General features: G+C 39.5%; 1 protein-coding gene across 6 annotated transcripts in view; it reads left to right on the top strand.

Moving 5' to 3' along the window:
- The first annotated feature begins 1,177 nt into the window (after positions 1 to 1,177).
- TOR1AIP1 (torsin 1A interacting protein 1) overlaps positions 1,178 to 27,107 on the top strand; it is a 46,772-nt gene continuing 20,842 nt past the window's right edge. For 4 of the 6 annotated variants that reach the window (XM_031658076.1, XM_031658075.1, XM_031658072.1 and 1 more), the window contains exons 1-9: positions 1,178 to 2,540; positions 4,254 to 4,331; positions 7,917 to 7,976; positions 9,196 to 9,240; positions 18,233 to 18,274; positions 19,391 to 19,477; positions 22,424 to 22,480; positions 26,226 to 26,267; positions 26,993 to 27,061. In XM_031658076.1, the coding sequence (XP_031513936.1) occupies positions 1,658 to 2,540; positions 4,254 to 4,331; positions 7,917 to 7,976; positions 9,196 to 9,240; positions 18,233 to 18,274; positions 19,391 to 19,477; positions 22,424 to 22,480; positions 26,226 to 26,267; positions 26,993 to 27,061 (1,363 nt within the window). In that variant the 5' untranslated portion in view covers positions 1,178 to 1,657. The remainder of the gene's footprint in view (positions 2,541 to 4,253; positions 4,332 to 7,916; positions 7,977 to 9,195; positions 9,241 to 18,232; positions 18,275 to 19,390; positions 19,478 to 22,423; positions 22,481 to 26,225; positions 26,268 to 26,992; positions 27,062 to 27,107) is intronic. The other 2 variants (XM_031658073.1, XM_031658070.1) reach the window with 1 other exon arrangement.

The following is a 27,107-nucleotide window of genomic DNA, read 5'->3' as shown; positions in this document are numbered from 1 at the left end:
ATCTATCAAGGAACTTACACTATTGTGTTACTAATGAGTCATGTAATAGCCACCTTAAAGGGAAAGCCCTACTTAAAACATAAATAAAAGCCACGTATTACCATATCAATACTTATCAGTATTTTGTTGGAAAAATCTAGCAAATTTCCGAAATATACCATCTAATCCAGGCTGACAAGGGAGAGTACCCTTTTCATTTTTCCTTAAAAGACAAGAAGAAAGAAGAAAAAGAAAGAGACAGGGATAAAGAAGTCTCTTTTGTTACTTTCCTGCAGTTTTTAAAAGCTATATTGTATATAAAGCTACAGTAAACTAAGCTCCTACCAGGCCAAACCCTATCTCACTCTAAAACTCTAATTCCTCGTGCCTGTGGCCACATTTATGGACAATATTAGTAAAAACATAGTACACTGCCAGGCGCAGTGGCTTACGCCTGTAATCCCAGCACTTTGGGAGGCCGAGGCTGGCGAATCACGAGGTCAAGAGATCCAGGCCATCCTGGCTAACACGGTGAAACCCCGTCACTACTAAAAATACAAAAAACTAGCCGGACGTGGCGGCTGGCACCTGTAGTCCCAGCTGCTGGGGAGGCTGAGGCAGGAGAAAGGCGTGAACCCTGGAGGCGGAGCTTGCAGTGAGCCAAGATCGTATCACTGCACTCCAGCCTGGGTGACAGAGCAAACTCCGTCTCAAAATAAAATAAAATAAAAACTAAAAACATAGTACACATTACGACCTAAGTAGTTGAAATTTGTGCCAAGTCTGAGCAACAAATGAGTTGCTCAGAAGCATTTTAAGGTGATTACTTGGAAGAATAAACAAACACCTTCAAACTTTTCAGAATCACTCATTGTAACTGGTATCCAAATTACAATTTTTAAAATCTGTTCACTCCAATCATACCAAGTCCCACAAGAAGTTGTATATTTGAAGGTGATTTGAGCTTTTTTTCAATAATTATTCAGACTTTACACGAACTTAATCGACCTTCTCTGAGTGTGTCTAAATTTGGTTAGGTATTTGCAGATTAGCCACATCTGTAAACATGGTATATGGAGGTGAAACAAATAGCTTTTACCATGCTTATTCCAGAAAGTCCAGAAAGCATTCTAAATCAAATGTAGAGTATCACGTCATATCCAGAATAAAAGTAAAAATAATGGATCACAACTTAAAATTACAGTGCTGTCTTTAATTAAAAAAAGTGTTCCTCACTGTGCACAATGTAGCACTAACATGGTCTTCCGAACAGTGCTGCTTGGTATAAAACCAAGAAATATTAAAGACCAGGAATAAGGTCATGTTTCCTATGGGTACATTTCGGAAAAGAAAATACATTCAAAGAATATGACTGTAGACAGGATTTTGTACAACCTCAACAGGTGACAAAATTTAAAACTAGGTAACCGCCTTCATAAGGAACTTGAAACTAAAATTTGTGCCACGAAAACATGACATGTGCAAAAGTTATCTCTCTGGCCATCGCTCCTGCTAAGGACACTGGGAAGGACATGCTCAACGTAGCAGTCGATCAAAATGATTCCAGGGAAACTGCGCAACAGCCTGGGGCCGAGAAGCGAAACCTGGTCTTCTTCACCCTCGTCTCACTCCTTTTCCCGCAGACTTGGTAGTGGGAGATAGGACGGTCGTCTCCTATATGCAGGCAAAACTTGCCACGAGCGGCTCGACTTGGGACAGGCAATTTGCCCTGCCACCCTTCCGTCGCCCCCACCCCTCCTTTACTGAAGGCCGAAGGCAGAGACGTCCTCCTCCCCCTTCTCCTCCTCTTTGGTGTCTCCAGCCAGGAGGCGGGAGCGACCCACAGCAGCTGACCCAGCTCAGGCACTGCCTCTTCCACAGCCCTCAAGACACACCATGGGCCCAGAGGCAGGTTTGCTACACAGCAGCGACGACGCAGGCGGCGGCCCCGGCGACTCGCAACTGCCTCCCTGACCACAGCGACCACCGCCTAACACACCCGAGAAGCCATTGCCGCCACCAGCAGGAGAACCTAGGGTCCAGAAAGCCATCCTCGCGATCAACTAAAGCTACGTCAACAACTATGGCGGGCGAGGGACCGCGGACGGAGGCGGTGCGGGAAGGATGGGGTGTGTACGTCACTCCCAGGGCCCCCATCCGAGAAGGAAGGGGCCGGCTCGCCCCTCAAAATGGCGGCAGCAGCGACGCGCCTGCGTACGCAACTCCTCTGTCGCGCCAGGGCCGGCGGGAAGTGAGGTTCTCGGAGGAGCCGCCAGAAGTGTACGGAGACTTCGAGCCCCTGGTGGCCAAAGAAAGGTCCCCGGTGGGAAAACGAAGCCGGCTAGAAGAGTTCCGGCCCGATTCTGCGAAAGAGGAAGTGAGAGAAAGCGCGTACTACCTTCGGTCTAGGCAGCGGCGGAGGCTGCCGCGACTGCAGGAAGCCGAAGAGATGCAGACGCGAAGGGCTACCCGCCTTCAGCAGCAGTACTCACAGCAGCCTCCGCTACAGCCGTCTCCCGTTACGACCAGGAGAGGGCTGCGGGACTGTCATTCCTCTGAAGGTGAGGACCGCGGAGGTAACAGACCCAGCCGTGAGCCAGGGAACACGCGGGGGCGGGCGCGCGCCTCCATGGAGCTCATCCCCGCCTGGGTACTAAGTACTGGGATTGGGTACTGGGTACTCCTCAGCTCCCTCTGGACGTGTGTCGCCGTGCAAGGGCCACCCTGACCCGCAGCGGGGAAGGAAGCGCCGACCCAAGGAGTGGAAAGATGGTCGTATGGAGCGACCCGGGCAGGGCTGGGGCGCTCTGCCCAACATCGGGCATCAATTTAGGGGAGTCAGGGCTGCCTTTTTCTGCAGGCCTTCACGAGGGGACAGCGAATTACTCCAGGTTCGGTTTCATTTTGGTTTCGTCTACCCTGCGGATGTTTCTACGGAAACCACTTCCATTTCCTTTTTTAACGCTGGCAGGCCAGAGTCTCCAGCTGAGGATCTAACCTTTCAGTCGTTTTCCCTCCCCACCCAGGTGGGGAGAGAGAAAGGAGAAATTTTGTGAGTGGGCATTTCGAGGGATTGCTGAGTTTAGTTAATTGATTTGAGACCTCACCCAATACTTACACCGAAATGGGGTAACTCATTTTTCCTGAACTCATGTTCCCCAGTGTCTGATAAACTTGAGCTGATTGCTCTTTCTCCAGTGTGGTGGTCCCTGCCAAAAATCTGCCACCTTGGTGGCCGTCACTGTAACCTCAAGTAGTCTGGCAAATCAGGCTGACAAAGCAACCTGAAAAACAAGACTATTAATTAGTTTTCGTCTAAATGGACAAAAGGGATGCTGACAGAGTGAATGTATAGTGTTAGGTAAGTCATAGGTGAATCAGTTTCCTTAACCTATCCTCTCCCACCCTGCGCCCCCATTTTGGGACCCAACACTGAGTCACAGATGAAGTTTCATGTTAGTCCCACGTAAGGCACCTGTGAGGTAAAAATCAGCGAACCTGAGTCACAATGGGATGACATAGTTTGTGGTAGACTATTGATATGCGGAGGAGTGGGTTTTCAGCTTACAGCACGATGATAGGCTGCAAGTTTACCTGCTGACTCGTGAAGGTACTGACAGATTTGAAGACTTGATTTTGGCAACTTTATGTTAAAGTTGTGTCAGTTACTTTTGGGTGTAGCAACTCAAGACAGTTTAGCCCATATATATGTGTGTTTTATCTCTTTTAAGATTACAAAGTTTTTGCAGACAAGGAGCCTATCATATATATTTGATAGTAATTTAAGTACTTGGTTTAATTCAGTATCTTTCAGAACCTGGAAGAATGCTTTGCACAAGGCAGGCAATAAATATGTTACATTGTATTGAGTCCCACAGAGCCTAGTGCAGTTATATAGGCTAACATTTTTTTAACAAGTAAAGAATTTACCCCTATTTTATTAAATCTTTAAGGATCTAAACATTTTCACTCTTCTGCATTCTTCCACATCGTTTGTGACTCTCTACCCCATCTTTCTGATTTTCTGAAGTAATATATTTTTGTAAAACAACAGTGGCAAATATTATTACATTCTAACGAATTAGTTGTATTCTGTCCCAAGAGGAGTTCTGACTAATTTAATTCCTAAGTTTTGGTAAACCTAACCACCTGTTTCTAAAGAAATGAATTTCTTGCATTTTTGCATATGTATTGTTACAAAAATGCATAATCTGTGCCATTATCTCCCAGGTCATATATTCTGAATTTTAACTCTAGTTACGTCTGTTTTTTAGAGGATGAACCATCTTCCGAAACTGATTTAAGCCAAACGATTTCAAAGAAAACTGTCAGGAGCATACAAGAGGCTCCAGGTAAGAAGAGTTGACTTTTTGTTTATCTCCTTACCTACCAACTTTTTAAATGTTCATTGAAGTAAGTAAGCAATGTAAGTATGTGTAAAGAAAAGACAAGGGCAGACATGTGAGTACTCAAGAGTACCAGCCACCCATATAACCTTGTAAGATAGATACTATACCAATTTCAAAGAAGAGAAAACTGAAGCACAGAGAAGCTAAGACAGTTCTGTAAGGTCACGTATGTGACTGAGCCGAAATTCAGACCCAGGTTTGTCTTCTCCAGAGCCCTTTCATCTTCCAAGTGCCTCACTATCATTCTCTCATGTCATAACTAGCTATTCAGTAAAGTTTGTTAAATGTCAACTGAATGAATATGTCATACTGTCCTCTGTTTAAAATGGATTAAGTTTTTATTATTATACTTTAAGTTCTAGGGTACATGTGCACAATGTGCAGATTTGTTACATATGTATACATCTGCCATATTGGTGTGCTGCACCCGTTAACTCATCATTTACATTAGGTATATCTCCTAATGCTACCCTACCCCGTGCCCCCACCCCATGACAGGCCCCCGTGTGTGATGTTCCCCATCCTGTGTCCAAGGGTTCTCATTGTTCAATTCCCACCTATGAGTGAGAACATGCGGTGTTTCGTTTTCTGTCCTTGCGATAGTTTGCTAAGAATGATAGTTTCCAGCTTCATCCATGGCCCTACAAAGGACATGAATTCATCCTTTTTTATGGCTGCATAGTATTCCACAGCGTATGTGCCACATTTTCTTAATCCAGTCTATCATTGATGGGCATTTGGGTTGGTTCCAAGTTTTTGCTATTGTGAAAAGTGCCACAATAAACATACATTTTGCTTAAGTGTATCCTTCTTCTCAAGAAGCTTATGCTATAAATGGAAATTGAAAATGTTTACCAATGTAAGTGACAGATTAAATGGAATCTGTACGTAGATTACTTGGACTGTATCAATAGCATACTGTGCATTCACTGTTACTAGAAATAAGAATATGTCTGTCTTTGAGAGGTTTGAGATACTCAGGGTTTTCTTCCTCTAAAAGGTGCTTTTATACTACATCTAATACTTAGCATATTCCCATCCCATGCCTCTTAATGAAAGGAGAGTTTAGGGAATTATTAAATGCTTATAAAGTCTAAGAGAAATTATTTAGATGGAGTCACTCTTTGATGGAGGACTGCTTTAAGTATAAGTTTAAGGTAAAGATAAGCCCTTCTTCCTCATAGAATGATAGACATTCAGTTTAACTTTGATATTCAAAACAGTGCTATAATTGTATGTAAGGCTACCGGTGTGGTCTGAGAGAAAATTATGCAAAGATGCCCTTAAGAATAAAGACCTAGGCCAGGTGCAGTGGCTCACACCTATAAGCCTAGCACTTTGGGAGGCCAAGGTGGGCGGATCATGAGGTCAGGAGTTCGAGACCAGCCTGGCCAATATGGTGAAAACCCCGTCTCTACTAAAAATACAAAAACTAGCCAGGTGTGGTGGTGGGCGCCTGTAACCACAGCTACCCAGGAGGCTGAGGCAAGAGAATCGCTTGAACCTGGGAGGCGGAGGTTGCAGTGAACCAAGATCCTGCCACTGCACTCCAGCCTGGGTGGTGGAGCCTGAGTCCGTGTAAAAAAAAAAAAAAGAATAAAGACCTAAACCAAAGGACCACCTTATAAAAAAAACATAGTAAAAATACATCATTTGGTCATCTTGTTATTGAAAAACTTGAAAAATGTTGATTAATTCAGAACAGGAATATAGTTTGAAATCTTCTCATTGTTTGAAATTCCATAATTGAGTTGTTTTCACTTAAAATAGCCGTTAGGTTGTTTATCAATTCAGGTCATATATACCTACATAACAGTTATTCTCCTATGGCCAGATTCATTCCTTTCTGGAAATTATGACACTAATTTTGTAATCCAGAAATATATTAGGACAAATTTTATTTATTTTTCCAAAAGTTAACTGGGTATTTTTGTTCTACTAGTGTGGTTTCTAGCTGAATAATCATAAATAGTTGTTCTTAAATGCTTACTATTTTATCATGAACATTTGCTTCTCTAGCTACTGTAGTTAGAGCATTCATTCTCCAGACACTTATTGAGCACCTACTTTGTGCCAGTCTCCATGCTTTGATTTGAGGGTGCAGTGGTGAACAAAAGCAGACAAGTGAGGGAGCCTCCTATCAAAGAAGGGTACTTAATATTTTATTCTCTCATACCTCTGTCTGGTACCCTATTCAAGTACTTTACGTGGGCTATGTATATAGTAGCATATACAGGAAATGCTTCTTAAATGAAAAGATGGGAACTGAAGTAGTGATTAATGTCTGTAGAGTAAGTTTGATTAAATGTAGCTTAGTAAAAGCAAACAAACCAAAAACAGATTTTGAGGTTTAGTTTTTAGTTCAACCTGAAAAGGCTAGAAGTACAGAGAAGAAAAAGAGAAAGGTAGTTGTAATATGTGGAGTAACAGGAACTAAAATTTGCCTTTATTATCACGTGTGCAGGGTTTTCGTTTTCGTTTTTGTTTTAAAGAGACAAGGTCTCACTGTCACCCAGGCTGGAGTGCAGTGCAGTTATACTGCAGCCACAAACTCCTGGACTCAAGCTATCATCCTCCTGCCTTCACCTCCCAAATAGCTGGAATTACAGGCACACACCACTATGTCTGGTTAATTTTTTTATTTTATGTGGAGACAGGGTCTCAGTATGTTGCCTAGGCTGGAAAGATTTATTTTTAAAGATATTGATATAAGTTCTAAATACTTGATATGTGAAATACTGAGATAGATATTTCATAGAATCTTAGAGCTGGAATATTTAAGGGGAACGTCAAAGTTCCAGAATGTGGTTTTTGCAACTCAGAGATAAGACATAAAGCTTTTTTATGCAGATGAATGAAACAAAACATAATATAATCCAAATTTTGGTAAATATTTGGTTTTAGAATATGTTATTGAGGTAGTTGGAGAAAATATACCTTTATAGGTGGTTTTCTAGACTAAAATTAACATTTTAATAGGATCGGCTTTTCCACTAACCCAATGCTATGGAACTAGAGAGGGTCTGAAATGAACCCTGGCCCACATTAACATTTTTATTTAAAATTAACTTGCATTTCTTCAATACAAGGTTAAATAGTTAGAATGAGTGTATTAAGTCTCAAGATGTTAAGCCTAAAATTAAAATATTCCATAAATAATCCACAATGAGGGTCTATCACAAATGGAATAGGTAATTGAGTTGGTGCCATAATACAGATTTTGATTCTTAACTGAGCAATTTAGAATATTTTTATTTAGTATTTCTTTCCTTTCTACAGCTACAGTTTGCTGAGAAAAATTGCAAATTTCTCCGTCAAGACTATAAATTTTATATGGCAGGAAACTTGTCTCTCGTTCATTGTCATCACTAGTTCACAATAGTTGTCACTTGGAAAACTTGTCTCTGCTCCTCTAGCATAAATAAAAGCTCTGTAAACCTTTGTTGAATAAATAAGAGATTATCATATAATAAAGCTAGTGTGTTTCACATTTTATATATTTTTAAATGTTTTCTCTTCCTGTATTAGCGGTGAGTGAAGATCTTGCAATCAGCTTATGTCGACCCCCTCTAAGATACCCACGATCTGGTAAGAGATTGTCTGTTGGCTTACCTTTTCTGTAAATACAATTCTATTGTCTGTTGGCTTACCTTTTCTATAAATACAATTCTGTTTTTAAATATGGTTGTACACGTATTCATATGATTCAGAACTCAAAAGTTACTATCAATATACATGAAAAAGGCTCCCTGCCCCTCTGTTCTTCAGCCAGCCAGTCTCTTCATCAAAAGCAACCAATGTTGTCAGTTTATATTTTTTGGAGAGTCACAGAAATTCATGGATAAAATTATCTTGTCCTTTTTGTAACATAAATTTTGGCCTTATAAACTCTCATTTCTGTCTTTTTTTTTTTTTTATTATTATTTTGAGACAAGGTCTAACTCCGTCATACAGGCTGGAGTGCAGTGGCACAACCAGGGCTGACTACAACCTCAACCTCTCCGGCTCAAGCAGTCCTCCTGCCTCAGCCCGCCAAGTAGTGGGACTATGCATGCACCACCACGCCTGGCTAATTTTTGTCTCTTTTGTAGAGATGGGGTTTTGCCATATTACCCAGGCTGATCTCAAACGCCTGGGTAAGTGATCCACCCACCTCAGCCTCCCAAAGCGCTGGGGTTACAGGCATGAGCCACGGCACCTGGCTTTCTTTTCTGCACTTTCTTGTTGTTTATTTTTACTTAACATATATACCAGAGATATTTCTATATTCATATATAAAGAGCTTCCTTTTTTAAAGAGATTTTTTTTTATATATTCCTGTGATTCTTTCTGTTAACTATGATGATTTTAAACTATGGTCAGGGACTTTATTCTTCCAGTATACTGCTAACAGAAAATTCAAGATGGAGCTCCGTGGCACAGGACGACAAAATATCCCTCCCTCAGTTATCTTTTTGACTAAAATGATTAAAAGTATTGCCCTGAAATTGATTTCATGACTATGAAGAAAACTAGTAAAGTTACTCCAGTCTACTTTTACTTCATTTTCATTGTTTTTTGGGCTCTTAAAGATGCGTTATCATGGGAACTGAAAGGGAAATGTATTTATCTTTACATTAGGTTTCTGTAGCTTCCCATTCTCTTTAACAAAGAATTATGTTGATTTATTTCAATAGATCGTTGACTATCCTATTAAGTATTCCAGTGGTAAAGATCTACTAAGGCTTTGTTGATGAACCTGTGGTAAAGAACCATATGATGCATTTCCTTTTCAGCCCTAATCATTCTCTTGCTATGTCTCTTGCAGATTTGACCTACAAAACAAATGAAAATACTAAAATGAGTGAATTAGGTTCGTTTATCTCTATTCTTTTTTTTTTTTTTTTTTCCAGGCAGGGTCTCACTTTCACCCAGGTTGGAGTGCAGTGGCATGATCTTGGCTCACTGCAACCTCCTCCTCCCACTGTAGTCCCAGCTACTCCGGAGGCTTAACTGAGCCTCCCACCTCAGCCTTTGGAGTAACTGGGACTACAGTCATGCGCCACCATGCCTGGCTAATTCCTGTATCTTTTATAGAGACAGGGTTTCACCATGTTGCCCAGGCTAGTCTTGAATTCCTGGGCTCTAGCAATCCACCCACTTTGGCCTCCCAGAGTGCTAGGATTATTGGCATGCACCACTGCACCCAACCCTATCTCTAATTCTTATAGGGCCTCTTTAAGGGTCTAGATTAATAGAATACAAGAGTATACTTATCTAGTCATTGGCTTGAGAATACTAATTTATTATGTCAGCTTGTGGGGACATAGTCCCTATGACTAGGACCTCCCATAAATAGCCTTGTTTTTTGTTGTCTGTAGTTATGCCTCTATTATTGCTTAAATTCATATAAAAACATTTAATAAATCAATGTAGTCCTTGCTAGTCTTCATTAAATTCACACTATTCGGAAAAAGATATCAACTTACCAATTAAGGTTTTTCTCTTGATTTATTTTGTTTTCGTTTTTGTTTTTCTGAGACAGAGTCTTGCTCTGTCACCCAAGCTGTAGTGCAATGGTGCAATCTTGGCTCACTGCAACTTCCACCTCCCAGGTTCAAGCAATTCTCCTGCCTCAGCCTCCCAAGTAGCTGGGATTACAGGTGCCCACCACCACGCCCAGCTACTTGTTTTGTATTTTTATTAGAGACAGGGTTTCACCATGTTGGCCAGGCTGGTTTCAAACTCCAGGGTTTCACCATGTTGGCAAGGCTGGTTTCAAACTCCCTGACCTTGTGATCTACCCCACTTGGCTTCCCAAAGTGCTGGGATTATAGGCGTGAGCCACCACACCCAGTCTTTCCCTTGATTTTTATTTTTATTTTTTATTTTTATTTATTTTTATTTTTTCGAGACAGGGTATTGCTCTATCACCCAGGCTGGTGTGCAATGACGTGATCTTGGCCCACTACAAGCTCCACTTCCTGGGTTCAAGTGATTCTCCTGCCTCAGCCTCTCAAGCGTCTGGGATTACAGATGACCACCATGACACCCAGCTAATTTTTGTATATTTAGTAGAGATGGGCTTTCACCATGTTGGTCAGGCTGATCTCGAACTCCTGACCTCAAGCGATCCACCTGCCTTGGCCTCCCAAAGTTTTGAGATTACAGGCATGAGCGACTGCACGGCAGCCCTTTCTTGATTTAGAAAGTGAATTTGATACTTTGTTCATAGTAAGTTCAGTGCCCTTTGCTATAATATGTTTGTTGAACTGGTTTTAATTCATTTCAGTGTCTCTCTGGCTGTAGGACATGACATACTACGATTTCTGGTTTTAAATGAATCTACACTGAATGTCATTGGACTTTAGTTTTTTTTATATTTTAATTTTTTTCTAAATTTGAAGATGAGCCAAAAGGGAAACGCTTCATTTTTCTTTATAAATCATTGCACATTCTTCTAATTCATCTTTCGCTTAAGTTCAGGCCACTTCTTTAGATACTTAAAAAAACTTTTTAGGCTAAGTGTGGTAGCTCACACCTGTAATCCCAGCACTTTGGGAGGCCAAGGCGGGTGGATCACCTGAGGTCAGGGGTTCAAGACCAGCCTGGCCAGCATAGCAAAACCCTGTCTTTACTAAAAATACAAAATTAGCCAGGCGTGGTGGTGCTGCGCACCTGTAACCCCGGCTACTTGGGAGGCTAAGGCAGGAGAATCACTTATACGCAGGAGGCAGAGGTTGCAGTGAGCCAAGATTGCGCCACTGCACTCCAGCCTGGGCAAAAAGAGTAATAAAACTCTGTCTCAAAAAAAAAAAAAAAAACTTTTTAAAAAAGATAACTTGGAGCTGAAATAACCTAACACTCTTTGCTAGACTTAAAAATCATTTTTATGAGCACCTTGTAATAAAAACTTTGTTTTTTATTGTCTGAAATTGTCATATTATTTAAATTCATTTTTTTCTGTGATTGTAAATTTAAAAAAGAGATTTTCATTTTAAAGTCATTTTCTGTGGGTTTAATACAAAGAATGAGGCTGGGCACGGTGGCCCATGCCTATAATCCCAGCACTTTGGGAGGCCGAGGCAAGTGGGTCACCTGAGGTCAGGAGTTTGAGACCATCCTGGCCAACAGAGTGAAACCCTGTCTCTGCTAAAAATACAAAAAATTAATCAGGCATGGTGGTGGGCATCTGTAATCCCAACTGCTTGGGAGGCTGAGGCAGGGAGAACTGCCTGAACCGGGGAGGTGGAGGTTGCAGTGAGCCGAAATTGTGCCATTGCACTCCAGCCTGGGCGATAGAGCGAGATTCAGTCTCAAAATAAATAAATAAATAAATAAAACAAAGAATGACATTCTTCAATTCCTTTATAGTAACGTTAGTACACCTTGGAGTATATGAAATGGCGATTCGTGGAGTTTGAATACTAATGATAACACCAGACTATTCTTTGCTCTCTCCTCCTGCTGCCCCACTCTTGACTGTATTCTCAAAAGCATGATTGGCATCGAATAGTCTTTTTTTTTTTTTTTTTTTTTTTTTTTTTGAGACAGTCTCGCTCTGTCACCCAGGCTGGACTGTAGTGGTGCAATCTCAGCTCACTGCAACCTCCACCTCCTAGGCTTAAGCAATGCTCCGACTTCAGCCTCCCATGTAGCTGGGATTACAGACACATGACACCATGCCTGGCTAATTTTTGTATTTTTAGCAGAGATAGTGTTTCACCATGCTTGCCAGTTTGGTCCTGAACGCCTGACCTCAAATGATACACCTTCCTTGGCCTCCCAAAGTACTCGGATTACAGGCGTGAGCCACCATGCCCAGCAGATAGTCTTAAAACTATCTGTACCTGGGGTCAGCAAGCTACAGCTTCTGGGTGAAATTGGCCTACAGTCTTTTTATTCAGCCGATGAACTAAGAAGGAATTTTTACACTCCTGAAAAAAAACAAAGCATGTAACAGAGACCTTATGTGACTCACAAAGCTTAAAATATCTACTATTTAGTCCTTTATAAAAAAAAGTTTGCTGACCCCTGATTTATAGTGATGGCAAGAATAAAGACGACAAATCACCCAAATGGTCGTTTGTTGTCAGAGTAAATTCAGAAGTTACATACTTGCCTGAACATATATTTATTACAACACTCCATACTAGGTTGTACCTAGAGCACAAGAAGAAAGGAAACAAGTCAGGCGTGGTGGCTCACATCTGTAATCCCAGCACTTTGGGAGGCTGAGGTGGACAGAATCTGAGGTCAGGAGTTCGACATGAGCCTGGCCAACATGGTGAAACCCCATCTCTACTAAAATTACAAAAATTAGCCAGTCGTGGTGGTGGGCACCTATAATCCCAGCTACTTGGGAGACTAAGGCAGGAGAATTGCTTGAACCCGGGAGTTGAAGGTTGTAGTGAGCCGAGATCGTGCCATCACACGCCCTGGGCGACAAGAGCGAGACTCCATCTCAAAAAAAAAAAAAGAAGAAAGGAAACAATGACTCCTGTGTTCTATCCAGTATTCCTTTGAGAAAGCACAGTGGTCTTATTTATATTTTCACGTCTGTCCCCAGACAAAGCACAAAGTAAGCCAAGTTTATATTTTTTTGAGTGGCCTTTGCTCCACACACCAAGTACCTCCCACAAATCTCTAGGAATAGCGAAATCTACAGGAGAAATGTAGATGCTTTGGCACCTGGGCTTTCAAAATAACTAGGGAATTTTGTAAGTTGTAAAAAGCTGGGTTGTACCTAAGGTTTGAATTCCTTAAAAACTGGCCAAGTAACAGAAAGTAAATCGAAAGTGGCACAATTAGTGCTTGGTTTTCACTAGAGGGGATGACTATTAAGTGGTCTATCTTAAAACAAACATAAAGACCTGGGACTTCTGAAAGTAGCTTTTCCTAATTGGTTGAGGTTATTGGAAAATATAACACCTTCTTAAACAGCATGGTTTAGTTATTACCATTTGTCTATATATTTGTTACAGCCACAGCCTTTATGAGTTTCTCAATAATGTTTTAATATTAAGGATTTTTTGCTCAAAATATGATTTTAATTCTCAAAGCTTCTATATGAACATTGGGAAGAGTAATACCTTTTTTAAAAAAGTATTTTTTTAAGGCCAGGCATGGTGGCTCATGCTTGTAATGCCAGTTCTTTGGGAGGCCCAGGCAGGTGGATCACTTGAACCCAGAAATTTAGCCTGGGCAACATGGCGAAACCTCATCTCTACAGAAAAAAATGCAACTGTTAGCTGGGTGTGGTGGCATGTGCCTATAGTCCCAGTTACTTGGGAGGCTGAGTCTGGAGGATCACTTGAAGCCAGGACGCAGAGGTTGCAGTGAGCTGAGATTGTGCCACTGCACTCCAGCCTAGGCAACAAAAAGAGACCTAGTCTCAAAAGAAAAAAAAGGCTGGGTGAAATGGCTCACGCCTGTAATCCCAGCACTTTGGGAGGCTGAGGCAGGTGGATCACCTGAGGTCAGGAGTTCAAGACCAGCCTGGCCAACATGGCGAAACCCCGTCTCTACTAAAAATACAAAAATTAGCCGGGCGTGGTGGCACACGCCTGTAGTCCCAGCTACTCAGGAGACTGAGGTAGGAAAATCACTTGAACCCTGGAGGCGGAGGTTGCAGTGAGCCGACACCGCACCACCGCACTCCAGCCTGGGTGACAGAGTGAGACTCTGTCTCAAAAAAAAAAAACAAAAACAAAAAACAAAATCTAATGCTTTAACTTTCTACATGTGTAGCAGCCAAGTTTAAAATAAAGGTAGCTGAATAACAAAAGAGGGAAATGAAATTAAAGCTTATGTAGTCATAGCTACTGATTCATCATCAGGTCACACTTAAATATTTATTTCCATTATGTGCAGCTTGGGTAAAAAGGGGAAAACAGGTAGAATGTTTAAAACTTTGCAGGTAATCTAATTATTGAGCACTAATTTTAGACTTTTTCTTAAGTTGCTAAGTAACATTAATCATAGTATGAGAAATATTAGCAAAAGTCTAGACTTAACAGACTTTATTCTGTAATCATAGAATATATTTTATTCATGGAACAAGCATTTTTATTTTTTAATTTTTTTTTGTGACAGGGTCTCACTCTGTCACCCAGGCTGGGTTGCAGTAGCGTGATCTCCGCTCACTGCAGCCTCCACCTCAAAGTGCTGGGATTACAAGGCATGAGCCACCATGCCTGGCCAAACATTTTTAAACACCTTCTTTATGTCAGTGACTGACCTAAATACTAGGCTCATAAATAGCCATTCGGTTTTTTTTTTTTTCCTCTACCTCTTAGATGTATGTGAGGTAATGGAAAAGAAAAACAAGTTTACAAATCATTTTTTTTAAAGTGCTAAATAGTGATACATGTCTGTGGGAGCCTAGACGAGAAGCACCGTACTCAGTGGAAGAGGTTGAGGCAGCTTTATGAGTTGGAAATGACATTTGGATTGAATTTTGAGGGATGAATAGCAGGCAGGATGAGGACGGAGACTTGCAAATACTACAGTTTGCTTTATAATAGACATTATTTTGCCTTTAGAGAGCATGCAATATGAGAAATTAAAGTCCTTTATATTACAGACAGTAGTCTCACACTAGCCATGATTCTTTATCTGAGACATTAAATAATTTTTAGAATGACATTCTAAATCATAGCAGGCTTGGGTTTCTTGAGCTTTGTTTACCAGAATGAAAACTATGTTTTAAAACGTATCTGTAGCCAATATAATGGATAACCTGATTCAGTAATGATTATTCTTCAAATCTACAGGGATTATTATTATTTAAGATCTCTAATTCATAGATATTATTGGATTATAAAACACCAAATAGTACTTTTTTTGGTTTTAGTGATGGGATCAAGATAGCATTGCATAACTAGTTATTCCTGTTTTGAATACTATTGATAAATATTTATTGTCAGGAACATAGAATTCTAAAACATGATCTTTAGTCACTAGATTAAATCCAGAAGTCTGAAAAGTATTGAAAAATGGATAGAATCCATGATTTATTAGATACTTCAAATGGGGAGCTCCCTTATGTAAGCTGGCTAAAAAATAATTATTAAACCATCCATGCTAATTAGATAACACATGGATAAATAGAAAAAAGCAGACTGAATTTTAGGCAACTTGGTATATGGAGGATTAAATATTAAGTGAATTGGCTCTAGACAAATTGACCTGGAGCTTCAATTGTGGACAGAAATAAAACATATCTTCAAATGTGCACAGATAAAACATGCCTATCAAATGAAAAAAGGAGGGATTACTGTACTAGTCATACTACTGTACTATGTACTATACTGTTCTGATAGCTCAACAAATGGATGTAAATCTCCAACATATCCTTTCCATTATTATAGATTCTAAAATCCATTCAGCCGTAGTTAAAGAGGTTTTGTCTACCTTCTAATTTTTAAAGTAACTATGTAAAACATAACACTGAAATATAAATGGGACTTTAGTAAAGCCTACTGTATTATATGAATTACACTTAGAAGTTTGTTGGAACCTCTCATATTAGGAAAAGTTCAGCTATCAGCCTTTTCTTTATTCATTTATTCAAAAAATTGACCGAGCGCAGTGGCTCGTGCCTGTAATGCCAGCATTTTGGGAGGCCGAGGCAGGCAGATTATTGAGCTCAAGAGTTCGAGACCAGCTGGGCAACATGGCATACAAAACCCTGTCTCTACAAAAAGGACAAATATTAGCAGGATATGGTGACATGTGCTTGTAGTCACAGCTACTCGGGAGGCTGATGTGGGAGGATGGCTTGAGCCTAGGAGGTAGGGGTTGCAGTGAGCCAAGATCACACCACTGCACTTCAGCCTGGACAACAGAACCAGACCATGTCTCAAAACAAACAAAAAATTATTGAGTGCTTATTATGTGCTATTATGAACAAGACTGATGAGGTGGTAGAATTGTAATAGACTGAAAGTCAAAAGAGCCTGTGGTCTTCTAGCTTTTTTTATTATTACATTAGTCCTATACCCTTAGACAAGTCACTTGATATCTATGAACCTTACTTATGAAAATCTTCCCTTATGATGAGATGGGAATCAGATAACATTCGTGAAGGGTTTTTTGAAAACCAAATAGTATCATGCAAATATTAGGGACTTAGCATTTTAAGATAATAACAAAAATATGATTATTGATTAAGAAAGCATCTTGTATTTGCATGCTATGTGAATAGTTACATAAATGAACAAAGTGAAACTGCTGTACAAAAATACGAAGTACTATAATAATTATGCACTTAGAGAATAAAACTTCAAAAAGAGAACAATACCTTTTTGTAGAATGGAAATATTAGTTAAAAATTTTTGGCCAGCTGTGTAGCTCATGGCTGTAATCCCAGCACTTTAAGAGACCAAAGTGCTGGGATTATAGGCTAGGAGATGGGAGGATTTCTTGAGGCCAGGAGTTTGAGACCAGCCTGGTCATCATGTGAAACCCCATCTCTTATTTTAAATTAAAATTTTTTTTTTGACTTTTCCTTTTTCTCCCTCAAAAAAGAGAAAAAGAAAGGACAGTGTTCCTAAGGAACCTAGAGCAAAGTAGTACCTAATACACCAGAGTCTAGCTCTTTAAGAGTAACATGGTGTTATCAGCAGTTTTCTCTGGGTTAGTTTTTTTTTTTTTTTTTTTTTAATTAAAAAATGCTGGCAAATATATTTCAGATACTAATTTGCACTTGCCACTGACAAGAGGAAGTATTTTCAGTGGAACTCAAAGCTTGACTAGTATTATACTAATCTAATTAAATGGATTTAAAAGAAATATTTTCAAATTCACCATACAGTGTGTTGGCAGTTGCTTTCTATAATGCTATTGTCCCTTTTAATAAGAAAATTGAGGTTAAAATCAGTAGAGCTAAAAACTGAAATATTCTCAGTTTTGTTGAAGAAGTCTAAATCACGCTACTTCTCTACATATGATCCTTCAGTGATATTTTAACCCAATTGTGCAATACTTGCATTTGGGTACTTCTCACTTTTTTTTTTTTTTTTAATTTCACAATAGTCCATGTAAAAATACTATGTTCCAAGTTTATTTGATGTGTTTTGCTTATTTAGTTTTGTTCAGATTCTCTGTTGCTCTGGAAAACAGTGATGTACATGGACCCGCCGGAAGGAGAATTTTTTTTACCTTTCCTCCTCTTTGGATATACCAGTGCCCTAAAGAACTGGTTCATCAGTCCAGTTAGTGTAGTTGGTTTTTAAAGGGAGTACAGGGGATTTGGCAAATAAGAGAATGAGAATATAGTAAACCTATACACACTAGAATATTTCTCAATGTAGAATTTAATGTTTTTTTGGAAAGGTTACATTTTAGAGTAAAAATAGACCTGTGACTGAAGGAAAATTAAGCACTTCATTTCCTTTTTTTGTTTGTTTTGACACAGAGTCTTGCTGTGTCGCCCAGGCTGGTGTACAGTGGCGCAATCTCGGCTCACTGCAACCTCTGTTTCCCAGGTTCAAACTGTTCTCCTGCCTCAGCCTTCCGAGTAGCTGGCATGCACCACCACGCTTGGCTGATTTTTGTATTTTTAGTAGAGACAGGGTTTTACCATGTTGACCAGGCTGGTCTCAGACTCCTGACCTCAAGTGATCCACCCACCTCGGCCTCCCAAAGTGCTGGGATTATAGGCATGAGCCACTACCCCCGGCCAATTCTTAGTGATTTAACAGGAAAAGAATGTATTTAATGTGTCCTTACGTTCATTTTCCTAAATGAGATGCTTTTTTTATTCCTAAGCTTTAACTTTTTTTCCTAAGCTTTTGTTTATTTCTAAGCTTTAACTTTTGATGTTATATGTTTAATATTTGATGTATGCTTTTCTCTTCTAGAAGCCACCAGTGTCCAACAGAAGGTCAATTTCTCTGAAGAAGGTATTTTATTTTTAAATATCATACAATATATATTTGAAGTCTTTTTCTTTACATTAGAAGCCATTCTGATAGATACTTAAGTGAGAACACAGCCGGGGACTGTGGCACATGCCTATAGTCCCAGCTACTCAGGATGCTGAGGCAGGAGGATCACTTGAGTCCAGGAGTTCTGGGCTATCTGTAGTGTGCTATGCCGACCGGGTGTCTGCACTAAGTTTGGCATTAATATGGTGGCCTCCCGGGAGCGGGGGACCACCGTGTTGCCTAAAGTGGGGTGAATCCATTCAGTTCAGAAACGGACCAGGTCAAAACTCCCGTGCTGATCAGTAGTGGGATTGTACCTGTGAATAGCCACTGCACTCCAGCCTGGGCAACATAGTGAGACCCCATCTCTTAAAAAAGTGAGAACAGAAAATAATGTATTTTTCTTCATGAAAAAAAATTCATGCTTATCTAAACTGTTAACTGGGCAAAAATAATAGGAAAGATAGAATGAGTGATGACAGCCTTACATTTTAAGCATCTTTTGTCTATTTGGGTTCATTTTAAGCAAAGGTAATATTTGCTATTATAGTATTAAAATAATCAGTTTTCCAAATTCTTATAATCAGTTTATGTTTGAAAAGTACAGGAGTAAAATTTAGTTTTTGTTGAAGCCCAGCATAATCTGAGGGTGGTCACCTGCATAATAGAATGTGTGCAGGTGTGTGTACACTACCCCTCCACCACCAACACACACACACAAACACACATCTGAATTTAACTACACACTAATTATATGTAGTTTTCCTCCCCATAAACTTTTTCCACTGTTTAATGCTCATCTGTTCATTTTTGACTCCACATTAAAGGCTTAGAATATAGTTTTTTAGATATTACTGTGAATATTTGTTTAGGAAAGTATTATGTGCCCCAGAGAACACAAATTGAGCTAAATTTTAGTTCATTTGGAACTTTGGGATTCAAAATAATAAGCATGATAAACAAACAGCAGATCTGTATCTGATAACCTAAAAGCCTTCTCTTAATGTTAAATTACTTGCTTGTTTTTTTAAAATTCAGATCTTTTGAGCATTAAAATAAGACTATACTAGTATATTGTTTACTTCTCTTTAGGAGAAACTGAAGAAGATGATCAAGACAGCTCTCAGAGCAGTGTCACTACTGTTAAGGCCAGATCCAGGGATTCTGATGAATCTGGAGGTAACGTTGCTTTATATACATGTGACTCTTCTCATAGAACTATCTTTGGTATTCCATGAATTTGCTTTTTAAAAAAAACTTTCAAATTTTTATTACTACTTTATAAAAAGTGAATTTTTCTTTTAATATTTATTAAAATTAATTATTTCATGTATAGATCTGATTAATATGTCATGATATCTAAACAAATCACTTTTAGCTTTTTTTGATATTTGTGGAAAATGAGATATTTTTGTGCTCAAAGGAAGAGTAATTTGTTGTTTTTGAATTTTATAGAGAAACTAATCACATTGCCATTGGAACTGACAACACTATCTGGAGTGTTACTTTTAGGAAGTTTTCATTTAATTAGATAACTACCTTTATCTCTGGATTTTCAAATTCAAACCAAGTTATTAATTAACAAGTTCTGATTGTTTATGTGAATTTAAGTTCATTCAGTGAAAGAGTTGACTAAAGACTAAAGAGAGAAAAATACCAGTTTGAGGCTTAAGATAATGTTGAACAAGATCCCCCCCCCCAAAAAAGATAATGCTAAACAAATTTGTAAACTCTGTAAATAATGAGTAATTTTATACTTTAGTCCTGCACTTTCCCCTCACCACCTCCTTAAAATTTCTGTAATTCCAATTCTTTTTTTTTTTTTTTTTTGAGGCGGAATCTCGCTCTGTCACCCAGGCTGGAGTGCAGTGGCGTGATATCGGCTCACTGCAGCCTCTGCGTCCCAAGTTCAAGTGATTCTCCTGCCTCAGCCCCCCGAGTAGCTGGGATTGCAGGTGTGCACCACCACACCTGGCTAATTTTTGTATTTTTAGTAGAGACGAGATTTCACCTTGTTGGCCAGGCTGGTCTTAAACTCCTGACCTCAGGTGATCCACCTGCCTCTGCCTCCCAAAGTGCTGGGATTACAGGCGTGAGCCACCATGCCTGACCTGTAATTCCTATTCTTTACTTCATCATTTCACTTCAAAAATAAGTACATAAGGCTGGGCACAGTGGCTCACACCTGTAATCCCAGCACTTTGGGAGGCTGAGGCAGGCGGATCACAAGGTCAGGAGATAGAGATCATCCTGGTTAACACGATGAAACCCCATCTCTACTAAAAATACAAAAAAATTAGCCAGGCCTGGTGGCGGGCACCGGTAGTCCCAGCTACTCGGGAGGCTGAGGCAAGAGAATGGCATGAGCCCAGGAGGCGGAGCTTGCAGTGAGCCGAGATCGCGCCACTGCACTCCAGCTTGGGCAACAGAGCGAGACTCCGTCTCAAAAAAAAAAACAAAACAAAACAAAATAAAATAAAAATAAGTACATAACCTGGTTTTGTTTTTGTTTTTTATTTTTTTGAGACAGGATCTCGCTCTATCACCCAGGTTTGAGTACAGTGATGCGACCATGGCTCACTGCAGCCTCGACCTCCCAGGCTTAAGCAATTCTCCTGCCTCATCCTCCCAAAGTGCTGAGATTATAGGTGTGGGCCACCATGCCTGGCATTATAAGCCGGTTGATGGGCATTTGGCATTCTGTGTATTTCCCACCCTTCCTCATTTTTCCTATGTATTCTTGATATAGAAATGGAGATTTGTAACACGCTGGTAGTGTCTAGCCAGAATTCCTGGGTTCCATTCCTTCACTTTTTAGCTGTTTGCCCTTAGAGAGTTATTTAACTTCTGTGTTCCTCAGTCTCGTCATCTGGATTGTTGTGAGTGTTAAATTAATTCATATATGCAAAACACTTACCTGGCACATAGTAGACACTAAGTGCTATTACTAGTGTTCATACGTGTTACATGAAGCTCTAAAAATCAGAGATTAATTAAACCATTTATATAGCCAATAGTTTGCTGCCATTGCTACCAGCATAACTATTTGGAAGTACATAAACCCCGGGTCCTGTGATCGTGCCATCGCACTTCAGCCTGGGTGACAGAGCGAGACTCCGTCTCAAAAAAAAAAAAAAAAAAAGGCCACTTCACCTTTTTGTGTCAATGTGTCTGTTTCCAAAACAGCAACCTGATCACTTTTAAACTAATTTAGTTATAAATTCTACTTTTATATGGAAACTTTTCTACTTAAAAACATATAAAAATTCTACTTTTATATGTTTTTAAGAAGAGTAGACTGAAAGCAAGGCATAGTGATAGGTACCTATAGTCCCAGATACTGAGGAGGCTGAGGCAGGAGGATCCCTTCAGTTCAAGACCAGCCTGGGCAATAACGTGAGACTCCATGTCTTTAAAAAAAAAAAAAAAAAGAGGAAGAAGAAGAAAGAAAAAGAGTATACAAAAATATTGCCCGCTTGCAATAAAAATTTAAAGCAAAACTAGATACTGATGATTTCAAGATGATCCACTATTGTAAACTTACAAAATGTTTCTCAACTCAAAGGTTTTATTATCTCATTACCTTGTGGCATGTTCGGTATCATAACAATTTTTTAAGTGATTATTATCTAATTTTTTAGATGTGACGTGATACTTTAGAAACTTTTTTAACCTTTTTTTTTTTGAGATGGAGTCTCACTCTGTCGCTCAGGCTGGAGTACAGTGGTGCGATCTTGGCTCACTGCACCTCTGCCTACCGGGTTCAAGCAGTTCTCCTGCTCTCAGCCTCCTAAGTAGCTTGGATTACAGGCACGCGCCACCACGCCTAGATAATTTTTGTATTTTTAGTGGAGACAGGGTTTCACCATGTTGGCCAGGCTGGTCTCGAACTCCTAACCTCAGGTGATCCGCTTGCCTCAGCCTCCCAGTGTGCTGGGATTATAGGTGAAAGCCACTGCACCCAGCCTAGAAACTTTTTAAAATAAATTATGCATCCAAGTTTTTAACCACCTGGGAGTTATCTGAATATTTTTGCTCTTTTTATTAATTTCTCACTGTTGTCTTATAAAATGTGCAGTTTAAAAGTTGAATATTATTTGTAGTGTACTGTTTTTTATTTTTTAGATAAAGCCACCAGATCATCTAGTCAATATACAGAATCATTTTGGCAGTCATCACAAAGTAAGTAAAGTTGTGTTTACAGTTCTACCTGTGAGCTTGGTCAAATGCTGTTCCTATTTTTGAAGATCCTCTTTTGAAATTTAATGTAAATATTGAAAAAGAGGAATAATGAATACCTAAAAAAAAAAAAAACTTATCCAATGTATCTCTACCCCTTGACCTTATGACGCTTATGGAGTTGTTATTCTCTATATCCAAACCTGAATTTGAACTTAAAAAACAAGCAAAGGAACTACTGCTTCCTGTGGTTTGTTGAATGTCTTTGCTAGCAATATAAATGGGTTGATTGTTTTTATTTTAACAGACTAATGTAGTAGTTTGAGCCTATTTATATGCACTTATTCTAATAAGGACATAAAATTTTATATTAGTACAATTTCAACTCTTGTAAAAGTTTGGAAGGATGAATGAATAAGTGATAAAGCACATGTAATAAAAAGTTAATGGCAAGCTCGGTGATGGGTATATAAATATTCATTTCAGTCTTACAACTGAAAATTTTTGTGATCAAATATTGAGAAAATATAACAAAAAAAGATTGGAAAGTAATATACCAAAATGCTAATAATGATTTGCTTAAGAATCATTGGTGACATTTTTTTTAACTTTATTATTTTCTTTTCTTTTTTCTTTTTTTGAGACAGGTTCTCGCTCTGTTGCCCAGGCAAGTGTAGTGGTGCGATCATGGTTCACTGCAGCCTCAAACTCCTGGGTTCAAGGGATCCTCCTGCTTCAGCTTCCTGAGTAGCTAAGACTATAGGCATGTGCCACCATGCCCAACTAATTTTTAAATTTTTTATAGAGACGGAGTCTCACTGTGTTGCTCAGGCTGGTCTCAAACTTTTGGGCGCAAGCATTCCTCCCACATCAGCCTCCCAAAATGCTGGGATTGCAGGTGTGAACCATTGCACCCAGCCACGTTTATTATTTTGGTACTACTGTTTTTTTCTTTTGACATTTTTAAATCAAGTCTCCCAAAATCTGAGTTATTAACCAAAAAGATCTTTGTATGTAAAAACCTTCAAGAACTTTTTTATTCCTTCCACATTACTTTCTTTTCTTAAGAAAAAGCCTTTGGAAGGCCGGGCATGGTGGCTCACGCCTGTAATCCCAGCACTTTGGGAGGCTGAGGCAGGCGGATCATGAGGTCAAGAGACCAAGACCATCCTGGCCAACATGGTGAAACCCCATCTCTACTGAAAACACAAAAATTAGCTGGGCATGGTGGCAGACACCTGTAGTCCTAGCTATTCGGGAGGCTGAGGCAGGAGAATGGCCTGAACCCGGGAGGAGGCGGAGCTTGCAGTGAGTCGAGATTGCGTCACTGCATTCCAGTCTGGGCGACAGAGTGAGACTCCGTCTCAAAAAAAAGAAAAAATGAAAAAGCCTTTGGAAATATGTTTTATAATCATTGTGTTTATAGAATTCAATTTTATATTTTTCATTTTAATTTTTAGTAGGTTCTGGATTTGTGACTATAAAATGAGACATAAAATGAATTAGCTGCTGGAAAAAAATCAGTTGTGGAAAATTACTCTTTGAATTATTTTATGTATTTGCCCTATTTTACTCCAAATCTTTGATCTTTGGAAACTCTTAAATGTATCTACCTGTATAAATGATCTTATACCCATGCAGTGAGATACTATTTAGGCTGGGGGTGGTGGCTCACACCTGTAATCCCAGCACTGGGAGGCTGAGGCAGGTGGATTACTTGAGGCCAGGAGTTCGAGACCAGCCTGGCCAACATGGTGAAACCCCGTCTCTGGTAAAAATACAAAAATTAACCAAGTGTGATGGTAGGTGCCTGTAATCCCAGCTACTTGGGAGGCTGAGGTAGAAGAATCACTTGAACCCAAGAGGCGACGGCTGCAGTGAGCTGGGATCGCACCACTGCACTCCAGCCTGGGTGACAGAGTGAGACTCCATCTCAAAAAAAAAAAAAACTATTTAGAAATGAAAAATGAATTTTATATAATGAGTTATATATACTAATGAAAAGGTGATCAAGATGTATTTCATTGACTTTAAGATACTATTGATTTTATGTATCAATGAGAAAGAAAAACCATCCAGTTAAACTGTGCCATACCATTAATTAAAAGATACATCTGTAGATCAGAGGGCATTTTTTAAAAAGTATGTCTTAGAATTTGATGAAAGAAAGTATTAAAAGGTATGTATCCACTTTTTAAAAAGTATATTTTTAGTATAGACTGAAAACAAAGCTGAGAGAATATTTATCTGTCTTACTTACCATAGTATTTCTACATTCAATGTTTTGCACATACTTAACAGATAGATGTTCATGAATTTTTAAATTACACATTTCTAGAATGGCACTTTTTAAAAACAGCTAGCATATGTTTGTATTCAGAAAAAGTTGAAAATAAATAAATGTAAATGGATACTTGTATTTATCATCAAAGAGTAACTCATTTCCTCAGGGCAGATCTGAAAATTCACGTTGTTATAAGGTGTCATTTGTTAGTCATCCCATTGTGTCATTTTACAGTTATCCTTAAATACCTCCTCAAAACCTGAAGTAGCATGTTTTACTTCATAGCTACTTTGCAATGTCCATAAATCTGCATAGATAGTATATACCATTTATCTATGGTATGGTATGTGGTATATGATATGGACTGCCTGGATTTGTATCTCGGCCCCACTACTTTTAGATATATAATTTTGGAAAAATTACCAATTTTGGTTTTCCCTTTTTTTTTTTTTTGACATAGAGTCTCGCTCTGTCACCCAGGCTGTAGTGCAGTGGCGCAATCTTGGCTCACAGCAAGCTCCGCCTCCCGGGTTCACGACATTCTCCTGCCTGCCTCAGCCTCCCGAGTAGCTGGGACTACAGGCACCCGCCACCATGCCGGGCTAATTTTTTTTTGTATTTTTAGTAGAGACAGGGTTTCACCATGTTAGCCAGGATGGTCTTGATCTCGTGACCTTGTGATCTGCCCACCTTGGCCTCCCAAAGTGCTGGGATTACAGGTATGAGCCACCACATCCGGCTGGTTTCCCCTTATTTATAAAATGGGAACAACAATAGCATCTGTCACACAAGAATTAAGCAAAATTGGCTGGGCACGGTGGCTCATGCCTGTAATCCCAGCACTTTGGGAGGGCGAGGCAGGCAAATCATTTGAGGTCAAGAGTTTGAGACCAGCCTGGCAAACATGGTGAAACCCTGTCTCTACTAAAAATACAAAACATTTAGTCTTGCGTGGTGGTGCACACCTGTCATCCCAAGTACTTGGGAAGCTGAGGCAGGAGAATATCTTGAACCCGGGAAGCGAGGGTTGCAGTGAGCTGAGATTGCACCACTGCACTCCAGCCTGGCTGACAGAGTCAGACCCTGTCTCAAAAAAAAAGAATTAAACAAAATTATACTCAATAGCTGATACACATTGACTGTACGTAATCATTGTTTTGATGGTACTAATCCTAAAACTGACTCCTTCTTGTTGTCCAATTCCTAAACATTTTGAAGTTTAGAAATGAGGGGAAAAGAAATACACACAGATTTTATATATATATATATATATATATATAGTATATGCATGGTTTTTATATATATATACACACACACACTTATATACTTACATGCTTGGAACTGATGTTTTTTGTTTGTTGTTTGTTTTTAGTATCCACAGTAAACAAGCAAAATGTCTATGCAACATGTTTTTTGTTGTTATTTTCAAGTATTCTATGACCTTGTCCCTGTTTTCTGTTTCAGGTCGCAACTTCACAGCTCATGATAAGCAACCTTCAGTGCTGAGTAAGTAGTTGGTTGCCTGCTCTTTTTTCAGTCAATCAATTTTTTTTTTTTTTTTTTTTTTTTTTTGACGCAGGGTCTCACTCTGTGGCCCAGGCTGGAGTGCAGTGGTGCTATCTTGGCTCACTGCAAGCTCCGCCTCCCGGGTTCACGCCATTCTCCTGCCTCAGCCTGCTGAGTAGCTGGGACTGCAGGCGCCCCCCACCACGCCTGGCTAATTTTTTAAATTTTTAGTAGAGACGGGGATGGTCTCAATCTCCTGACCTTGTGATCCGCCCACCTCGGCCTGCCAAAGTGCTGGGATTACAGGCGTAAGCCATCGCGCCTAGCCTCAGTCAATCAATTCTAACCTTGCCTCATTCTCCTAACAAAAGTCGTAATAAAATTTCAAGTCATTTTACCCCTCTTTACCTTTTTAATTCACCACGGATTGGTACTACCTGTAATAATTACCCTGTGATGTGGAAATGTGTTCAGGGCTATTTTACCACAAGTAATTTATACTGAGTGATAATATATTTATTTGCTACCTGCTTTGCTGTAGGAAGTGGTTCATCCTCACTGATAGGATCCTTTGAAATTATTTTTTACTTATAAAACTATTGCTTTTATTGTTTTCTTCCCCTCTTTTATTTTATCTTTCTGATAGATTAATTTTATAGCACTGGAATATGGTATAAACTTTCAAAGTATGGGAAATTATCTTTTGATATATGTATTTGCTTCAGGCTCAGGATATCAAAGAACTCTTGAGGAATGGGCCCCCCAGACTGCAAGAATAAGAACTAGGATGCAAAGTAAGTAGATAAAGCTCTGTTAGTGAAATAATCTGAAGCGTATTGG

Source organism: Papio anubis, chromosome 1 (assembly GCF_008728515.1).
Source record: "Papio anubis isolate 15944 chromosome 1, Panubis1.0, whole genome shotgun sequence".
In the NCBI taxonomy this organism is placed as follows: Eukaryota; Metazoa; Chordata; class Mammalia; order Primates; family Cercopithecidae; genus Papio; species Papio anubis.
The sequence above is the reverse complement of the archived record's forward strand: the minus strand, read 5'-3'. Positions and strand labels throughout refer to the sequence as shown.